Here is a 20,806-nt window from a genome sequence, read left to right as displayed (position 1 = left end):
TAGGATATGAACCTTATATCTCTTGTTGAAAGTGAAAAAATAAATAAAAATAAGATAAGGTTTACGATGACCCAATGGAACAATGATTATTCAGACATTTATAACATAAATATCAAAACTTAGAAACTTGACATACACCGTCAAAAATAAATGATAGTTTTTGTGTAAGTCAGAAATAGCAAGCATTGCAGCATTGAATTTTTACATTTATATCGTCAATTTTTAAAGACTGCATATTAAGTCTTTTCCTTGAAAAGTGAAATAACTTGCACTGAGGTTATTTTTATCAGTGCTACAACTGGTACCTAAAGTCTAATTTTTTAGTGCAATTATTTCCTTTTTAAACTTTTTTTCAATCACAATTGACATTTAATATTATATTAGTTTCAGGTGTACAGCATAGTGGTTAGACATTTATATAACTTACGAAAGGATTACTCCAATAAGTCTAGTACCCTCTGACACCATACAGTTATTACAATGTTATTGACTATACTCCTTATGCTGTACTTTACATCTCTGTCACTATTTTGTAACTGCCAATTTGTATTTCTTAATTGCTTCACATCCCACCTCAGACTCCTTTCTGTTTGGCAACCATTACTTTGTTCTCTGTATCTTTGAATTAATTTCTATTTTTTTTTTTGTTCATTGATTTTATTTTTTAGGTTCTGCATATAAATGAAATCATATGGTATTTGTCTCTTTCTGTCTGACTTATTTCATTTAGCATAATACCCTCTATATCTATGTTGTTGTGAATGGTAAGATTTTATTCTTTTTTATGGCTAATATTCCATTGTATATAAGTACCATAACACTTAGTTTGCTTCCATATCCAGACCACTGTAAATAATGCCACAATGAACAAAGGGATGCATATATTTTTTCAAATTAGTGTTTTGCATTTCTTTGGGTAAATACCAAGAAGTGGGAATTGCTGGGTAATATCATAGTTCTGTTTTTAATTTTTTGAGGAACCTGCATGCTGTTTTACATAGTGGCTGTACCCATTTTTAATCCCAACAACAGTGCACAAAGGTTCCCTTTTCTCTGCATCCTTCTTTGTTGATTTTTTGATGATATCCATTCTGACAGATGTGAAGTGAGATTTCATTGTGGTTTTCCAAAGTCTGTTACTTAGTAAGTCATACCAGGAATCTAAACTTGTAGCCATAAAAGAGGAAGCTAAACACATTTTGCCTGAAGGTGTCAGCATCAAGGGAGAATGTGATTCGTTTATAATGTGTTTTTACCCCCCAGGTCTTAGCTATAGATAAGACAAATTATTCCAGCAAGTCTGTCGTCATTAGCTTCAAAGGAAAAACAGCTTTTCACTTCAATGAAGTTACAGACTTTGAAATACTGGTGGCAAAACTCAGGCTCCAGTGTGGGGCAGCTTCAAATCAATATCACAATATTAGCACAGAAGTAATTATATAGCAATCAAATCATTTTGAAAGTTGTGTGTTTTGTGTGGTCCATTATTTCAAATGGAATTCTTAGTGCCTTTTCTATTTGTTCTTAGGTTTACTTTTTAAAAAGACTAATACAAGAGAAATTACATTCGCTGAGTCCCATTATAAGCAGAATTGAAAATTAAGGACTTTAGCCTTTTTTAGGAACTCAGCTTTATTTTTTTATTTTTTTAATTTACAGTTTGTATTTAATATTATTTTCTGTTAGTTCCAGGTGTTCAGCATACTGGTTACACAATGACATACTTTACAAAGTGCTCAGGTATCCACGTGGCCTCATACATTGTTATTACAATATTATTGACTATATTCCTTTTGCTGTATTTTACATCCCCATGATTATTTTATAACTACCAATTTGTACTTCTTAATCTCTTCACCTTTTTCAGTGTGTTTGTTTACTCTGTTATTTAGATTTCACATATAAGTGAAATCATATGTTATTTGTCTTCCTCTGACCGACTTACTTCACTTAGCTTATCACCCTCCTGACACATCTATGCTATTGCAAGTGGTAAGATTTCATTCTTTTATGTAGCCCAGAAATATCCCATTATACATATGTACCACAACTTTATTATCTACTCTATTAATGGGCATTTGGGTTGATTCCATTTCTTAGCTATTGAAATAATGCTTCAGTGACTATTGGGATGCATAAATACTTTCAAATTTGTGTTCTAGATTTCTTTAAATATGTACTCAAAAAAGAATTACTAAGTTATTAGGCATTCCACTTTTAATTTTTTGAGGAAAGCCCATACTGTTTTCCCCAGTGGCTGCTCCAATCTGCATGCCCACAAAATATGCACAAGGGTTCCGTTTTCTTCAAAACTTCACCAACACTGGGTGTTTGTTGGTCTTTTTTTGAGTATAATTTATTGATTATGTTGTCATGGTAGTCCCATTTTTTCCCTTTGCTCCCCTTCACCCAGTATCCCCCTTCCCTCCAGCAATCACACTCCCCTTAGTTCATGTCCATGGGTCATGCATATAAGTTCTTTGACTTCATCCTTTTGTATATTATTCTTAACTTTCCCCTGTCTATTTTGTTCCTACCAATTATACTTCTTAATCCCTGCACCATTTTCCTATTTCTCCCCCTTCCCCCTCCCAGCTGATAACCCTGCAAATGAGCCCCATATCTACGATTCTGTTCCTATTCCGGTTTGCTTAGTTGGATTTTGTTTTTATTTCTTGGATTCAGTTGTAGATAGTTGCGAGTTTGTTGTCATTTTAATATTCATAATTTTGATCTTCTTTTTCTTAAGTAAGTCCCTCTGACATTTAATATAATAGTGCCTTGGTGATGATGAACTCCTTTAGCTTTACCTTGTCTGGGAAGCACTTTATCAGCCCTTCCATTCTAAATTATAGCTTTGCTGGATAGAGTAATCTTGGTTGTAGGTCCTTACTTTTCATCACATTGAATACTTCTTGCCAGTCCCTTTTTGCCTGCAAAGTTTCTTTTGAGAAATCAGCTGATAGCGTTATAGACACTCCTTTGTAGGTAACTCTGCTTTTCTCTTGCTGCTTTTAAGATTCTTTCTTTATCTTGAACCTTTGGCATTTTAATTATGATGTGTCTTCATTTGGTCCTCCTTGAGTCTAACTTGTTTGGGACTCTGTGCTTCCTGGACTTGTATGTCTATTTCCTTCACCAAATTTGGGAAGTTTTCCTTCATTATTTTTTCACATAAGCTTTCAATTTTTTGCTATTTCTCTTTTCCTTTGGGCACCCCTATGATTCAGTTGTTGGCATGCTTAAAATTGTCTCAGAGGTTCCTAAGCCTGTCCTTATTTTTTTCAATTCTTGTTTCCTCATTCCGTACTGGTTGACTGTTTTTTTCTTCCTTATGTTCCAAATCATTGATTTGAACCCCAGTGTCCTTCCCTTCACCATTGGTTTTGTGTGGATTTTCCTTTGTTTCATTTAACATAGCCTTTACTTCTTCCCTTATGCGTTTGCGGTACTTAAGCATATCTGTCAAGCCTGTGAGCGTCTTTATCACCAGTGTTTTGAATTCTTCATCTCTTAGGTTGTCTCCTCATCTGTTAGGATGGCTATCTCTTCCTCACTTAGTTTTCCCACTGGAACCTTGATCCGTTCCCCCTTTTGGGCCATGCTTCTCTGTCTCCTCATCTTGACAGGCTCCTGTGTTTGTTTGCCTCTGTGTCTTAGGTAGAGATGTCGCACCTGTTATGTTGTAAGGGGCAGAGCCTCAGCTATTTGTCAGTACAGCAGGACCCCTTTCACCACGTTGTTGCACTGTATGTGGGGGAGGGGCCTGAGAAGGAACAATGCTGCTTACTCAGCACTCACCCCTTTTCCAGGCACTTCTCCCACTTCCATATGGGACTGGCGCCTCTCTAGCGGTTTCCCTGGCTGTCGTTCCTGGAGTGGGTGGGTCTATGGACATTCTAGGACCATGGGGGCCCTTTAAACAAGCAGACTTTGCTGAGAAACCAGCAGTTTCTTCCTCCACCCCAACCCCCACTCAGAAGCAATGAGGCTTTATTTTTCCCAGCGCTGAAACCGTGAGCTACGCAGCCTAGTCTGGTGCTGGGAGCGCTCCCTAGGTGTCCCTTCCTACTTCTAAAAATGTGTGACTGTGCTTTCCACCAGCCTGCTGCTCCCACTGCTGCCCCCTCTGCTGCCGCCACCACACCATGTCTTCTCTGTCCCTCCTACCTGTCTGGATGAGTATTTCTTCTTTATATCTTTGTTTGTTTTTACTTCCATACAGCTCGATTTTCTGGAACTTCTGGTTGTCTTTAGTTTTGAGGTACAGTAGTCCCTCTTTATATTGCGGTTCACTTATTGTGGCCTCGCTGTATTGTGGGATTTTGTAAAAAATTATATTTAATTATTTATCATAGATTTTTCGCTATATGGCGGGATTTTGCGGTACTGTATACGTATGTTGTCAAAGTTATGTAGGTTTAAGAGTGTAGAATATGTTTAAGAACATAAGTAGTGTTTATAAAAGTGTGGAAAAGATTAATAAGGGAGTGGGAAAGGTTAATAATGGGCTGGGAAGTGTTTATAAGTGTGTGGGAAGGGTTTCTAACGCCTTAAGATATATGTAAGTACTAAAATAAATGTAAGGTTCCTACTTTGCGGATTTTCACTTATCACAGTGGGGGGGGTGTCTAGAACATAATAACTGCGATAAGTGACGGAATGTTGTGGTTGTACTCCTTCTTAGTTGTAGAGGGAGATGCGGTGTGTCTGTCTACGCCTCCACCTTGGCCGGAAGTCTGTTGGTTTTTTGATGATAGCCATTTTGACTGTTGTGAAGTGATACCTCATTGTGGTTTTAATTTGCATTTCTTTGATGATTAATGACTTAGCATTTTTGATATGTCTTTTTGTCATCTGTATGTCTTCTTTGGAGAAGTGTCTATTCAGGTTCTCTGCCCATTCTTAATTGGATTGGTGGTGTATTTTGGTGTTGACCTGTATGAGTTCTTTATAAATTTTGGATATTAACCCCTTATGGAATGTTTCATGGGTGAATAACTTCTCCCATTCAGTAAGTTGTCTTTTTGTTTTGTTGATGATATCCCTTGCTGTGCAAAACTTTTTAGTTGGATGTAGTCTTATTTTTTTATATTTTTCATTTGTTTCTTTTGCTCAAAGAGGTATGTCAAAAAAAAATATTGCTAAGAGAATTGTCAGTGACTTTACTGTCTTATGTTTTCTTCTAGGAGTTTTATGGTTTAGAATCTTACATTGATGTCTTTAATCCATTTTTTGTTTATTCCTTTATGTTATATAACATGGTCTAGTTTCATTTTTTTGCATGTATCTGCCCAATTTTCCCAACACCATTTATTGAATAGACTGTCTTTAAAGCCATTGTATATTCTTGCCTCTTTTGTCATATATTAACTGACCATATAGATGTGGACATATTTCTGGGCTCTCTAATCTGTTTCATGGATCTGTGTGTCTGTTTTTATGCAAATACCATTCTGTGTTGATTACTATGGCCTTATAGTATAGTTTTCTATGAGATAGTGTGATACCTCCAATTCTGATGTTTTTAAGATTGCTATGGCTATTCAGGGTCTTGTGGTTTCATACAAGTTTTTGGATTATTTGTTCTATTTCTGTGAAAAATACCATTGGTATTTTGAAAGGAATTGCATTGAATTTATGGATTGCTTTGGGTAGTATTGACATTTTAACAATGTTAATTCTTCCTATCTATTAGCACGGTATATACTTCCTCTTTTTTTTTTTTTTTTTGGTATGTTTTTCAATTTCTTTCTTCTATGTATTGTAATTTTCCAAGTACAGGTCTATGACTTCCATGGTTAAATTTATTCCCAGTTTTTATGTTTTTTGTTTTGATGCTGTTGTAAATGGGATTGTCTTCTTAGTTTCCTTTTTTGATAGTTCATTATACATGTATAAAAATGCAATTGACCTGTGAATATTTATTTTGTATCCCAATATTTTACCGAATTCATTTTTCAATTATAGTAGTTTTCTTGTGGAATCTTTAGGGTTCTCTGTATACACTATCATGCCATCTGCAAACAATCACAATTTTACTTCTTAGAAACTCATACTGTAGAAAACTATTACTATTTGCTTTTTCTTGACTATATTTGTTGTTTATGAAATGCAGTCAAACCTTGGTTCTCAAACATCTTGGCTCTAACAATTCAGTTCTTGACCAGGTTGTTCACAGAAAAAATGCCTCAGTTGTCTAACAAAACTTCAGCTCTCAATAGTTTGTCCAATAACCCTTTTGTGCTGATACCTGTGTATGATCAGTCACATATCTCTTAGGTGACAAACATGGTTTTGGAACAAATTGCTTCTTAAACAGTTTTCCAGAATTAATTAAGTTCGGGAACTGAGGTTCCACTGTATACACACTTTGTACTTTCACATAATGTTTTTTAACAACATAAACTATGTTTGAGATTTCAACAAAGCCTAGAAAAAGATGCTTATGGCTATAGAGTAGTGATTTTTAACCATTGTACCACAGGAATTTTTAAAACATACAATACTTGACTCTTTAGTCAGGGGCACTAACCTCTTTTTCTTAGATTGTCAAATAAAAAATGACAACAGCCAGAACTACAATAGCTGTCCGGTGTGGATGAATCAAAATTATAATGATTTTCTTGTCAGATTGGAAAAAATATATAGTGTAGTTTTTGTTGTGCTGCAGGAGTCTACTAATTAGTTTATGTGTGCCATGAGATGAAAAAGGTTGAAAAATCACCGTTGTGGAGACACAGCATATAAAACCAGTCTGAACATTTTTTATGTAATATCAAGTAGGTCAGCCTTATTTATATAATCTAGCCCAAAGCAAAATAGTGACATATCTATTTACTAGTGCAGTAGGAGACAAAGCAAATATTTTTGTAAAAGGGTGATTAAATGCCTGATTTTGATGTTTAGTATGTCTTTCATAGATAGCTTCAAATTAACTTTGTTTTTCGGTGCCTAGAGTCCCCATGTTTTAATAGATTGATAAAACTTACCAGTTAGAACTATTTATGTTTTAATTAAAATTCAAAGGAAAAAATCAACATTGGCTTTACTAAGCTATATTAATTTATTTTGATTGGATTATACTTTTACATCTCTCTTCAGAGTAGAGTATAAAAATATTATCTAATTTAATTATAATCAAGTATTGATAAGACTTTCCCTTTGATTATAGAAAAGTGGAATAAAAACATGTAAATAAAAAGTATTTCATTTCCAGAAACAGAACCTTCATGTTGGCCATCAAGAGTTTTATTGCCCTAGTTTTCTAGTCCTTCATTCTCTTCATGTATCTACCCAGGCTGATCCTTAGTTTGATATAAAGACAGAAGTAAAATCTGATCAGTCTTGCTAATTTCTCTCCTAATGCTCTCATATTCTTGCTTAAATCACTTTTTTCCTGTCCTGTTGCATTTCAGATTCAATCTCTGTTAGACTTAATGCTCTGCTTATCTTTCCTTCTCCTTTAATTTACCTGTGTCTTTTACATCTGAAGAACTGGAATTTTCCCCCTGAAAACTCAGGTACCTCTGGTAGTTGGGTATACTCAGTTTTCCAGAAAGGATTTTATTTCTAAATAAGTCTACCATTTTTTCAGATGTATGTCAAGAATTCTAAGGTGTTCTAGTTTCTCTTATTCATTTTTTTTGGCAATGGATATCCACATACAAAAAAATAAAGTTGGATCATACACAAAAATTAACTCAGTGTATCAAAGACCTAAATATAAGAGCTGAAACTTTAAACTCTGAGAAAACATAGGAGTAAATCTTCATAGCCATATATTAGGCAATTTTTTTTCTTAGGTAATATACCAAAAATGCATGACAAAAGAAAACATAGGCAAACTGGAGTATATATCAAAATTTAAAACTTTTGTCATGCCAATGAAACCATAGTAGCTTTATATAATCTTTGTATTTCTGTTGTAATGCCCCCTCTTTTGTGTCTAATTTTATTTGTTTGAGTTCTCTTTTTTTCTTGGAGAATCTAGTTGAAGTTTTGTCAATTTTATCTTTCAAAAAAACCTCTTAGTTTTGTTGATAGTTCAATTATTTTATTGCTTAAAAGTATTCCATTTTCTGGATATACCACAATGTTTATTCATTTACCTATTGAAGGATGCCTTGGTTGCTTCCAATTTTTGGCAATTATGAATAAAGCTTAAATATTCATGGATAGGTTTTTGTGTGGACTTAAATCTTTAACTCATTTGGGTATATGCCTAGGAGCACAATTACTAAATCATATAGTAAGACTGTATTTAGCTTTGTAAGAAACTGACAAACCACCTTTCAAAGTGGCTACGTATATCATTTCTTATTGCACCCAGCAGTGAATGTGAGTTCCACATCCTTAGTAGCACTTGGGGTTGTAAATTGTTTTAATTTGTAAACCCCTAATGACATATGATGTTGAGCATCTTTTCACATGATTATTTGTCACTTTTATATCTTTTTTGTTGAGGTCTCTTTTTAGATCTTTTGCCCACTTTTTAACTGAATCCTTTATTTTTTTTTTGTTTCCTTTAGTTTTTTGAATATATTTATAATACCTGCTTTCCATTTTTAGTTTAAAAAATCTAAGAACTGGGCACCCTCAGGGACATTTTAGTTGGTTCTTTTTTGTTGATACCTCTTGTTTTTACTTTTAAGCTTGGCTTGCTTGAAATAGCCACTGGGGTCAGTATAAATTAGTGGTCAACCAATGATGGGTCAGAAGATTTTCTGAAATGCCTTAAACCATTACATTTTCTACCTTTTGTCAAGAGGATCTTTGTGTAAAAGTATACCCCAAACTTCTGACAGTTTATAAATCAGCCTTAGCTTTTATTTTTTATTTCCAAAACAGCCAGAATTGAGTGACTAGTTCTTTCTCCTGTCCCCCCCCCTTTTTTTTTCTGGGCAGATAAATAGCCCTGCACATACATACATACATTTAGGTGCCCAAGAATATATTGGAACCTTTTCAAGATCCCTGTAGAAGTTCTCCAGGAATTCCTTTTACCTTTTTAGTTGTGATCTTGTTCCTTCCATATATATAATAATTTTCCTTAGGCAGCAGTGATGTTATTAGCAGATTGCTATGGTTTTCTCTAATGCAGTGGGGAAGATTTTTTTTTTCACAGTGCTGTGCTATGAATCAAATCAAATGATAACACCCTGGGAATAGAGATTTTCCAGTAAGCTGCTAGTTTGGTCAAAATATTGACTGTGTCTTAGGGTTGAGGATTTTAGTGAATCTCCAAAGGATCCTTGGCTGTGATAATGCTGCCTTTCCTGGCTACCGCACCTCTGAGCTTGGGAGGGTGACAGGTGGGAATAGCTTTAAGTTAAAACTTCACAGATTGTGGTGTTCTCGTTCAGATTGATTAGTTTTACCTGAATAGATTCTTTTCAGTTTGTTCTGTGGCTTTGGTTAATTTTTTATGTTTTGTTTTGTTTTCCCCAATGTTTTGGCAGTATTTTATTGCTTTTGTAGAGGAGTCGGATTACTTAGGTTCTGAGTTTACTGTTACAGACATTAATTTGTTATCTCTCATTTTGATAAAAAAGTCTTCCTCTCTACTTGAGACATTGCTTTTAATAACTTTTATTATGCATATAAATTGTGGTTTATAAATGGCAGATAAAACATTAGCACTTTTTTTCTTTTTGCAGAAGCTTTTGAGCCTACATTTGGGACACTTACATTCTTTTTCAGGTTCCTGTTAGTTCTGATTCTACAGACCCATCTAGTAATACTGAGGTACAATCTTTGACATGCCAGAGAGAATGTAGTGCACCTGTGAACACCGAAGCCTTAATGATGGTATATCACTGTCAGAATATGGAGACACTTAATTCAAAAATGGTAAGGGAACAAAATATTTAAATATATGGACTGAAACAGTTGATTAAAAATAAAAATTTTAGAACAGACTAGAAGGTACTACAGCTGAACACTCTTCTTTTGGGACTTGAAAAGGTTTTCCAGCAGGTACTACTGTGTGACTTGTTTGGTTCATTACACAAAAGGACTATTATCATGAATTAAGATAAAGGATGAGAAAAGTGCCTTCTGTGACTAAGGAGGCTGTGGATCAGCTGAGGAGCCAGGAGTGCGGGAGAGCGGGGGCAGAGACAGGTAGGCAGGATGGTGCTGGCTGCGGAGGCCTTGGTGGGAGCACAGCAATGGCAGCCCGTGACTGAGACTCACTGGAGGAAGAAGTGTGAGCAACCCGCCATCATCCCATGTTATAATTTTGCAGCTGGACTCTTCCCTTCCCCCACCCCATCAGGATGATAGGAGACTTGAAAGAAGATGATTCATACAGGCTATATTATATTGATTTGGGAGAGGGAGAGAGAGGCATTGGTGTGAGAAAGAAACTTTGATAGATTGCCTCCTGTATGTTCTCCATCTGTAGTTCCAAACCACACCTAGAATCCCTCTCAAGGCACAGGCAGACATGGTAGGGGTTGAGCCCCTTAGTCAGCCAGCTGGAGGGGAGTTCCCACCAACAAATGGACCTGTAACAATCAGGGCCCAATTACAACAGTAGAGTTTATATAATGCTCATAAAGGACTTTCCTAGAGCATCAACATCAGGAGAACATGGAATGCGCTATGGGTGCTCTCTCCACAGTAGAGATATGAAAACTGATGGAGACAAACCCACCATTTTCTTTTTTTCATAAAGGGGCAAAGCATAGGTTTTGTGTCTGTGGCTACTCACCTTGGGCCCCAGCAAAGAGAGGGTGGCATGGACTGGAGTCACACCAGCAGAGTTTGGAGTGGGAAGCACTGGGGAGAGACTTGAGGAAGCAGCTATGGGATTTTCAGGGCTGGAATATAGCTAAGCTCTACAGTAGCCATCTTTCTTGAGAAGAGTAAGCCCATCCCAGGGGAAAATCAATGACCTTACCCTGTGGGATACTTCTCCTCCCACCCTCTGGAATTCCTTTCTCCATACCGTCTGAAATCCTGTTAGCTCCACCCTGTACCTTTTTTTGTTGTTGTTCTTTTTTCAGTTTTATTGTCTCGGGGTTATGTTTTTCTGGTTTTTTTTTTTTTCCCCCTTTCTTTTCTCGCATCGTGCATCATAACCCTTGCTGAGGAAACACAACATAAACAGATTAGGTGTTGTCAAAAACAGGCTGTAGGGCACAGCCAGTCCATACACTATCCTGAGAAACAGACTGGTGCTTCCCCCTCATGGGAGAGCCACAGAAACACCCTCCTGGCATCTGGTAGAACCAAAATCTGGGCTCTGGAGTCCTACTAGGGGAACCACTCTGCCAAGTACTTGGAAATAACCCAGGACAGACTCAGATTAGTGGTTCCAGGGAGAGGTAGCACACCCACCATCTTCCCTGAAGTCTGAAAGGCACCTGCCAAAGGAGATTCAGGAGTCCCAGCCCCCTGTTTCCTCTAGAAGCCCTCTCAGAAATAGCCAGGTCTGCCACTAGTCTAAGATTGACAGCAGGCCAGCAGGCACAGACAGGCAGAGGCGGATTCTGTGATGACTTGGGACATTTGATGACACACACCTGGACCCAGTGCTTATAAAAGCAAGCTCTACAGAGCAACATGTCGCACCCTGGGAGCAGCCAAACCCAGAGGAATCAGCTATAAACTGTGGATCACTTGTAACTTTGAACAGGCTCATGAAAGCCAGCCACCTGACATTGGATTACACCAGACCCAGACACCAGAGTGGTTGCCAAAGGAAGAAACCAGTAGGCAAAATCTAAATTCTGCTGAGACGAATTCACTTGGTTCTTTTTTATTTATTTTAGGTTTTTTTCATAGCCTTTATTTTTTTCTTCTTTTATTTTTGGTGCTTTAATTATTCTTTAATATACTTTATTCTCTTCTTTCTTTTCTTTATATATTTTTTATTTTTTTATTTCTTTTCTTTTTTTAAGTATACTTTATTAATTATATTGTTACAATAGTTCCAATTTTTTCCCTTTACTCCCCTTAATCCAGAACCCCCCTCCCCCAGCAATCCCCCGCAAGTCCGTGCCCATGGTTCATACATATAACCTCTCCCGCTTCACCCTTTCATATATTCTTCTTCTTCTTTTTTAATAAATAAATGATTAATTATTTTAACAATAAAAAATAACAATCCCTCCCTCTCAGATATTAAGACCCTTTATAATCTAATAAAGGACAATGGGCGAAGGTCTCAAGCTCCTCTAGCTACTTCAAGCTGGACATGGTCGTCATCCTACCTACCCTTGAGTCCACAAATCCCTAATAAGAGTGGGGGTGTGGAGGGGAGGGTTGCCTTCCCACATGGGGAAGGATCGTGCAGACACCAGGTCAGTTGTCTGTCCCTGGACAACGGCGTACTTGGTTTAACAGGCTGGCATCCTTGTATCCTCCTCATTCTTCACCAACCCAGCCACTTAGTTCAGCCAAACCGTTGAGTCTCAGGAGGCAGCGCTGCAGACAGGATTAAGGGAGGCCTATATGTACAGACAATCACTCAGGTAATGAGATCATAGGCTTATGCCCTTTGAAAACAGAAAACACATGTTAATTTATGTAACATAACCCACAAACTAGTCTCTAAATCTGTAAGACTGTCTTATTGGAAAGACATCCAATTGCAAGGCATTTGACATTCTTCTTCCCTGTGACTTGAATATCTTTGATGATACCACAGACATAGTTTAACTTTCAAGTGAAACATATTTTAAATGAAAAGACACTTTAAAGATGGTTAGATGCACTACTTTATAGTCTATCGCTGATCATTGTGATTTTCCTTAAATAATGATTTTTCTCCCTAAGTTTACCCTCCTTGTCATTAAAGGGACTGCATTAAGTCCATTTTTAATTTATCCTGTTCATTTGCATTAACACAACAAGAGCAGCAAATGATCACTTATGATCTTTAGTTCTGCTTTGCTGGAACTTACCCAAGGAACATTTATGGTGACCTTCAGTTTGCTCTTCAGGGCACAGAAGCTGAGCTACATATCTGGCATTCAGCCTTGTCTGTATACACCTGTCTTTTCCAAGCCCTTCTGGTTTTCCATTCTGCCTTAAGGTCCCTTCTAGCCATCTTTCAGGAAAACAACCTTTGTTCCTTCCCTGGAAAGATTGCTGTGGATCACACAACCAACCGTGGTACCAGGCCTTTTATTTCGTGGGCTTCTATTACCTTCGAAAGTCATTACCAGTTCCTCAGGGTTTTTGGTAACAACCAGAGCCCAAGCATGTCTCCTTTAGGCATGACATTCTCGTCAACATCTTGGTCAAAAAAAAAAAAAAAAAACCTCTATTAATAAATGGTCTTATTAGTTTTACTCAAATAAACTTATGTCATTACTTACTTCTTTAGAATGCCAAACTCTGGAGGGATTAGTTAGGGAGAAAAATATACAGTGTGAAGGAAAATCCTTGTCCTTCTAATATTCACTGAACTGGCATTTCCATTCATCATATTTTCATTTTTCCCCCACTAAGAATTATTTTGTTTGTTTTTCCATTACACTTGTCTCACTTTTTTTTTCCACCTCTTGCTTCCCTGAACCCTGTCCCCTACTCCAACATTTAGTGCCCACTCAGTTGTCCATGTCCTTGGGTCATTTATACATGTTCTTTGACTAGACCCTTTCCCTTCTTACCCCCTTCTCCCCCCCCACTTGTTACTGTTAGTCTACTCCTTGTTTACATACCTCTGGTTCAATTTTACACATTTGTTTGTGTTGTTCATTATTTTTTTGTAATAGGTGACAGCATAAGGTATTTTTCTTTTGTTGCCTGGCTTATTTCACTAAGCATAATTCTCTCTAGTTCCATCCATGTTGTTGCAAATGGTAGAAGTTCCTTCTTTCTTTCTGCTACATAGTACTCCATTGTGTAAATGTACCACAGATTTTTGATCCACTCATTTACAGATGGGCACTTAGGTTGTTTCCAGCACTTGACTATTGTAAATAGTGCTGCTATGAACATAGGGGTGTATAGGTTCTTTTGGATTGGTGTTTCAGGATTTTTCGGATATAATCCTAGCAATGGAATTGCTGGTTCAAAAGGCAGTTCCATTTTTAGTTTTTTGAGGAAATTCCAAACTGTTTTCCATAGTGGCTGCACCAGTCTGCATTCGCACCAGCAATGCACCAGGGTCCCCATTTCTCCACATCCTTTCCAGCACAAGCTGTTTGTTGATTTGTTGATGAAGGTCATTCTGACTGGTGTGAGGTGGTATCTCATTGTGGTTTTTATTTGCATCTTTCTAATAGTTAGTGATGTTGAGCATTCTTTCATATGTCTATGGACCCTCTCTATGTCCTCTTTGGAGAAGTGTTTGCTCAGGTCCTTTGACCATTTTTTAATTGCGTTGTCTGTCTTCTTGGTGTTGAGTTGTATGAGTTCTTTATATATTTTGGAGATCAATCCCTTGTCTGAAATTTCATTGGCAAAGATATTTTCCCATATGTTTGGTTCCCTTTTTATCTTGCTGATGTTTTCTTTAGATGAGCAGAAAATCTTTAGTTTGATGTAGTCCCATTTGTTTATTCTTTCCTTTATTTCCCTTGCTTTAGGAGATATATCAGTGAAAATGTTACTACATGGGATATCTGAAATTTTCCTGCCTATTTTTTCCTCTAGGACTTTTATGGTATCACAGCTTACATTTAAGTCTTTGATCCATTTTGAGTTTATTCTGTTGTATGGTGTAAGTTGATGGTCTAGTTTCATTTTTTTGCATGTCCCTGTCCAGTTCTCCCAACACCATTTGTTGAAGAGGCTCTTTTCACTCCATATGATGTTCCTTTACCCTTTGTCAAATATTACTTGACCATATAGACCTGGGTTTATTTCTGGGCTTTCCATTCTGTTCCATTGATCTATATGTCTGTTCTTCTGCCAGTACCAGACTGTTTTGATTACCGTGGCCTTGTAGTATAGTTTGATATCAGGTATTGTGATTCCTCCTACTGTGTTCTTCTTCTTCAAAATTGCTGTGGCTGTTCGAGCTCTTTTTTGGTTCCATATAAATTTTTGAAATATTTGTTCTAGGTCTGTGAAGAATGTCATTGGTATTTTAATAGGGATTGCATTGAATCTATAAATTGCTTTGGGTAGTATGGATATTTTAATGATGTTGATACTTCCCATCCATGAGCACTGCATATGCTTCCATTTATTTGTATCTTCTTTAATTTCTTTTTTTAGTGTTATGTAGTTTTCTGAGTACAGGTCTTTTACCTCCTTGGTTAAGTTTATTCCTAGGTACTTTATTTTTCTTGTTGCTATGGTAAATGAAATTTTTCTTTCAGTTTCTATCTCTGAGATTTTATTGTTGGGGTACAGAAATGCCTTCGATTTCTGAATATTGACTTTGTATCCTGCTATTTTGCCGAATTCACTTATTAGGTTGAGTAGTTTTTTTGTGGAGTCTATAGGATTTTCTATGTACAGTATCATGTCATCTGCAAATAATGACAGTTTTACTTCCTCTTTTCCAATGTGGATGCCTTTTATTTCTCTTTCTTGTCTGATTGCTGTGGCCAGGACTTCCAAGACTATGTTGAATAGGAGTGGAGAGAGCGGACATCCTTGTCTTGTTCCTGATCTCAGGTGGAATGCTCTCAGTTTTTGCCCATTGAGTATGTTGGCTTCAGGTTTCTCGTATATGGCCTTTATTATGTTGAGGTATGCTCCCTCTATTCCCATTTTCCTGAGTGTTTTCATCATAAATGGGTGTTGTACTCTATCAAATGCTTTTCCTGTATCTATTGATATGATCATGTGGTTTTTTGTCTTTCATTTTGTTTATGTGGTGTATTATGTTTATTGATTTGCAAATATTAAACCATCCTTGCATCCCTGGGATGAATCCCACTTGATCGTGCTGTATGATCTTTCTAATGTGTTGCTGGATCCTGTTTGCCAATATTTTCTTGAGGATTTTAGAATCTATGTTCATCACCGATATTGGCCGGTTGTTTTTTTTTTCTTTGTTGAGTCTTGACCTCGTTTGGGGATTAGGGTAATACTGGCTTCATAGAACGAGTTTGGAAGTCTTCCCTATTCTTGGATATTTTGGAATTGTCTGAAGAGGATAAGAGTTAGTTCTTTCCTAAATGTTTTGTAGAATTCACCTGTGAAGCCATTCGGTCCAGGGCTTTTGTGTCCTGGGAGTTTTTTTATTACTGCTTCAATTTCACTAGTTGTTATTGGTCTATTCAGGCTTTCTGCTTCTTCTTGACTTAGTTTGGGAAGACTATAAGTTTCCAGGAATTTGTCCATTTCCCTAGGTTTTCAAATTTCTTGCCATACAGTAGTTTGTAATAATTTCTTACAATTCTTTGTATTTCTGTGGTATCGGTTGTGATTTCTCCTCTTTCATTTCTGATTTTATTTATTTGGGTCCTCTCTCTTTTTTTCTTGATGAGCCTGATTAAAGGCTTCTCAATTTTGTTTATCTTTCCCAAGAATCAGTCTCCTACTTATGTTGTTCTATTGAATTGTTAGTTTAGTCTCTATGTCATTTAATTGTGGTCTGATCTTGATGATTTCCTTTCTTCTACTTGATCTGGGCTTTGCTTGTTGTTCTTCCTCTAGTTCTTGTAGCTGTAGGGTTAAATTTTTTATTAGAGATTCTTCTAGCTTTTTTAGGTAGGCCTGTATTGCTATGAACTTTCCTCTCAGGACTGCTTTCGTTGTATCCCATAGGTTTTGGGTTGTTGTGTGTTCATTATCATTAGTTTCCAGAAACTTTTTGATTTCTTCTTTGATGTCATTGTTAACCTATTTGTTATTTAATAGCATGTTATTCATTCTCGATGAGTTTGAATGTTTTTGAGTTTTTTTTTCTTGAGGTTGATTTCCAATTTTAAGCCATTGGGATATGAGAAGATGCTTGATATAATTTCAATTTTCTTTAATGTGTTGAGGCTTGTTTTGTGTCCTACCATTTGGTCTATCTTTGAAAATGTTCCATGTGCACTTGAGAAGAATGTATACTTTGCTTCTTTGTGGTGAAAGTTCTATATATACCAACTAAGTCCATTTGACCTAGATTGTTGTTCAGTGACTCAATATCTTTGGTGTTTATTTGCTTCGAAGATCTGTCCATTGTTGACAATGGTGTGTTAAAGTCCCCTACTATGAGTGTGTTGCTGTCTATATCTTCCTTGTAGTCTTTCAAAAGTTTCCTTACATATTTGGGTGCTCCTAAGTTGGGTGCATATATATTTATAAGGGTATATCTCCTTGATCAACTTTTCCCTTAAGTATTATGAAATGTCCTTCTTTATCTTTTTTTATGGCCTTTCCATGAAATCTGTTTTGTCTAGTATAAGTATTGCTACCCCAGCTTTTTTTTTTATGTCCATTTGCTTGAAGTACTTTTTACATCCCTTCACTTTCAGTCTGTGTAGATCTTTTGTTCTAAGGTGGGTCTCTTGTAGACAGCGTATATTTGGGTCATTCTTTCTAATCCATTCAGCTACCCTATGTCTTTTGATTGGAATCTTTAGTCAATTTACATTCAAGGTTATTACCAATAAGTACTTATACATTGTCATTTCCCCCCTTTGTACTCGTGTTCCTCTCTGTCTCTCTGTTTCCTTCCTAAAGCAGACCCTTTAGCATGTCTTGCAGTGCTGGTTTGTTGCAGATGTATTCTTTTAGCTTTCTTTTGTCTTTGAAACTTCTTATTTCACCTTCTATTTTGAATGAGATCTTTGCTGGGTAGAGTATTCTTGGTTGTAGACCTTTGTTTTTCATTGCTTGGAATATTTTTTGCCATTCCCTTCTGGCTTGTAGTGTTTCTGCTGAGAAATCTGATGATAGCCTTATTGGAGCTCCCTTGTATATTATTAGTTGTTTCTCTCTTGCTGATTTTAGGATCCTCTCTTTGTCTTTGAATGTTGCCATTTTCATTATGATGTGTCTTGAAGTGGGTCTCTTGGGGTTGATATTCATTGGGACCCTCTGTGCTTCCTGGACTTGCGTGACTCTTTCCCTCCTCATGTTAGGGAAGTTTTCTGTCATTAGTATTTCAAAGATGTTTTCTATCCCTTGCTCTTCTTCTCCTTCTGGAATTCCTATGATACGGATATTATTACATTTTATGTTATCCTGCAGCTGTCTTAGAACCTCTTCAGTCTTGTTCAGTCTTTTTTCATTTTGTTGCACTGTCTGGGAGTTTTTCTCTAACTTGTTCTCCAGCTCGCTGATCCAATCTTCTGCTTCCTCTAGCCTGCTTTTAATTCCTTCTACTGTGTTCTTCAATTCAGAGGTCGTATTCTTCATTTCCTCCTGGCTCTTATTGATAGCTTTTATGTCCTTTTTCATGCTGGTGTAATTCTCAGTAAGTTCCTTGTAGTTTTTCTGGAGTTCTTTGCAGTTTCCGCTGAGCTCATTCAGCTTCTCCATAATCTATGATTTGAATTCCATATCTGATAGTTTGCTCCCCTCTATTTCATTTAGCACTCTTTCTGGGGATTCTATCTTCCCTTTAGATGGGGGATTGTTTCTTTGTCTCCCCATTTTTGTGACTCCTATTGTTTGTTGGTGCTTCTTAGAATGATCTGCACTTCCTGGATCTTCCTCTGGTAGCGTCAGATCATGTATCAGTCTGGCCATGTGCAACCTGTTGGAGACTTCCAGGGATCTACTGCCTCTTTCTGTCTTCTGTAGTTGTTAATCTATTCAATCTGTGAGTAGCCGTCAGGCTTAAGGACCATGGATGTGGAAGCTCAATTCCTGTAGGGAGGGCTTTTGTTTCCCCTCAGGCTGAAGCCACTTGGAGGGGAATGATCTACCCGCAGTACTGGGGATGAGTCAGCACTGGGACCTGGTCGGCTGCTCCCCCAGTTCTCCCTTCAAAGCCAGTGCACCAAAGTCTCCCCAAGTGCCTTCAGTCCTCTCTGCCTTCCCTCTGATTGAGCCCAGGGTAAGTGGTGGCCAAAATATTTTCATATGTGATCCACTTAAGAGCTCTTTTTCTCCTTCTGTTTCTCTCCAGCTAGCAAGATACCCTATGGCTTTTCACTTTTCACAGCTGGATACTATTTTACTTTCCACTCTGTTGCTGTAGGCTGGGAAGCCCAGCTGGGGGTTTAGACCCTGCTCTTCTTAGGGGGAACCCCCGTCTGCTGAGCTGTTTCTCAGTCCCTTCAGCTGACACCCGTGGGAGCCCAGCCAGCACTTCTGCATCTCCGCACTCCCTACCCGTCTCGTTGTGATGTAGCGGCCTTTTCTGTTTCTCCATAGCTATAATACTTCTTTCCAGCTCTTGTTCATTTGGTTATTCCAGATGATTTCTCCAACTTAAGTTAGAAATCCAGACTAGTTCTGGGAGGAGGTTAGTGTAGCTTCCACTTACTCCTCCGCCATCTTGGATCTCCGTCTCTGTTGCCCTTTATGTTGTTTGTTTAATTTGTCTGGTTGTATTTCAGCTACTCTTTGGAGGGTCTTTTCCTCTGGTTAGTTTATTGAGAGTCACTCTGCCCACCTTGTCTTGAGATATTTTGTGGAGGTGCTGTTAAAATGTAATCACACAACCCAGGCAAGAAACCCACACCCTCCAGTATCTCCCCCAACTACGATCTCACTATATGTTGCTAATGAGCCTGTATTAATATACTTGTGGAGATATTGAGACTCTTATTTCATAGGAGAAACAGATAGGAGTTGTTTTAAATGAAGGAAGGGTAATTTTTGAGAGAGAAGGTGATAGAGTAATAATATTAACAACTGGGACCAAGGCTATGCAAGACAGCAATTAACATTTACACTGTATGTTTGAAAAGGAGGAGAGGGTTGCAGTATGAAGTAAGAAAGTGGAAGTGTATAGTATTAGGATTATATGATAGGTATATGCTATATGTTTACTGTGGAAGGGAGGATAGACTCAACAGACATCCAAGCAGACAGACAGCCAAAAATTGAAGCAGATGGCTGAGGGGGTTAGAAGGTAGGAAACAGATTAGAGAAAGAATTTTTCAACAATAAAAATACAGAGTAGAAAATAGCAAGACAGGAAGGAAGAGAGGAAAGAGAGACAGAAAGTAGAGAAGAGGAAGGTAGGAAAGAGAAAGAAAGAAAAAGGGGACGGTGAAGAGGGGGGAATGAATTAAAAATTTTTCAAAAAATAAAAATATTAAAACATTATATAAAATATTGAGATAGAAAGAAAGAGAAAATATAGAGAGAGAAGAATAAGTGGTGGTAAAGGGAAGAAAAAAATAATTGTATGGAGAGGGAGAGGGGGCAAAATAAATAAAAATATTAATAAAATTAAAAGTACTTAGAAAGAAAGAAGAGAAGAAAGAAGAAGATGAGGGAGGGGAAACATTGAAATTGAAGAGTTGACAAAGGATAGGATGTTGGAGAGAAGTACAAGAGAAAGAGAAAGGAGAGAAGGGATGGGGAGGAAAAATAAAAGGGGTAAGAAGGGGAGGGAGGGGAATAGATTAAAATTAAAATTTAAAAATTAAAAGGTTAGAAAATAAAGTAGAATAGGGAGACAGAAAGAAAGAGAGAGAATATATATAGGAAGAGAAGGAAAATAAGGGTAAGGAAAGAAAAAAAATGAGTGGAGAGGGAAGGGAGATGAAATAAAGAAATTTAATAAAATTGAAAGTACTTAGCACGGAACAAGGAAAGAGAGAGAAAGGATATGGAGGGAGGACGAGGATAAGGGGGAGGGAAGGGTATATGAAGGGAATATGAAGGGAAGGGAAAGAACTTAAAATTGAAAAATTAACAAAGAATAGGATGAAGAAGAGACATGCTAAAGAGAGAAACGAGGAAGGAGAAGGGGAGAAAAGAGAGAATAAGAAAGGAC

The 20,806-nt window shown here is 37.2% G+C and overlaps 1 protein-coding gene across 1 annotated transcript in view; it reads left to right on the top strand.

The window, feature by feature from the left end:
* The window catches only part of TBC1D8B (TBC1 domain family member 8B), a 105,436-nt gene that overhangs the window by 35,611 nt on the left and 49,019 nt on the right, over positions 1-20,806 (top strand). The window contains exons 7-8 of the mRNA XM_090264060.1: positions 1,264-1,431; positions 9,703-9,852. Coding sequence (XP_090120186.1) covers positions 1,264-1,431; positions 9,703-9,852 — 318 coding nt within the window. The remainder of the gene's footprint in view (positions 1-1,263; positions 1,432-9,702; positions 9,853-20,806) is intronic.

This window comes from Furipterus horrens, unplaced genomic scaffold (genome assembly GCF_987537825.1).
Source record: "Furipterus horrens unplaced genomic scaffold, mFurHor1.1.pri manual_scaffold_17, whole genome shotgun sequence".
Lineage (NCBI taxonomy): Eukaryota > Metazoa > Chordata > Mammalia > Chiroptera > Furipteridae > Furipterus > Furipterus horrens.
This window is presented reverse-complemented; position numbering and strand designations above follow the sequence as displayed.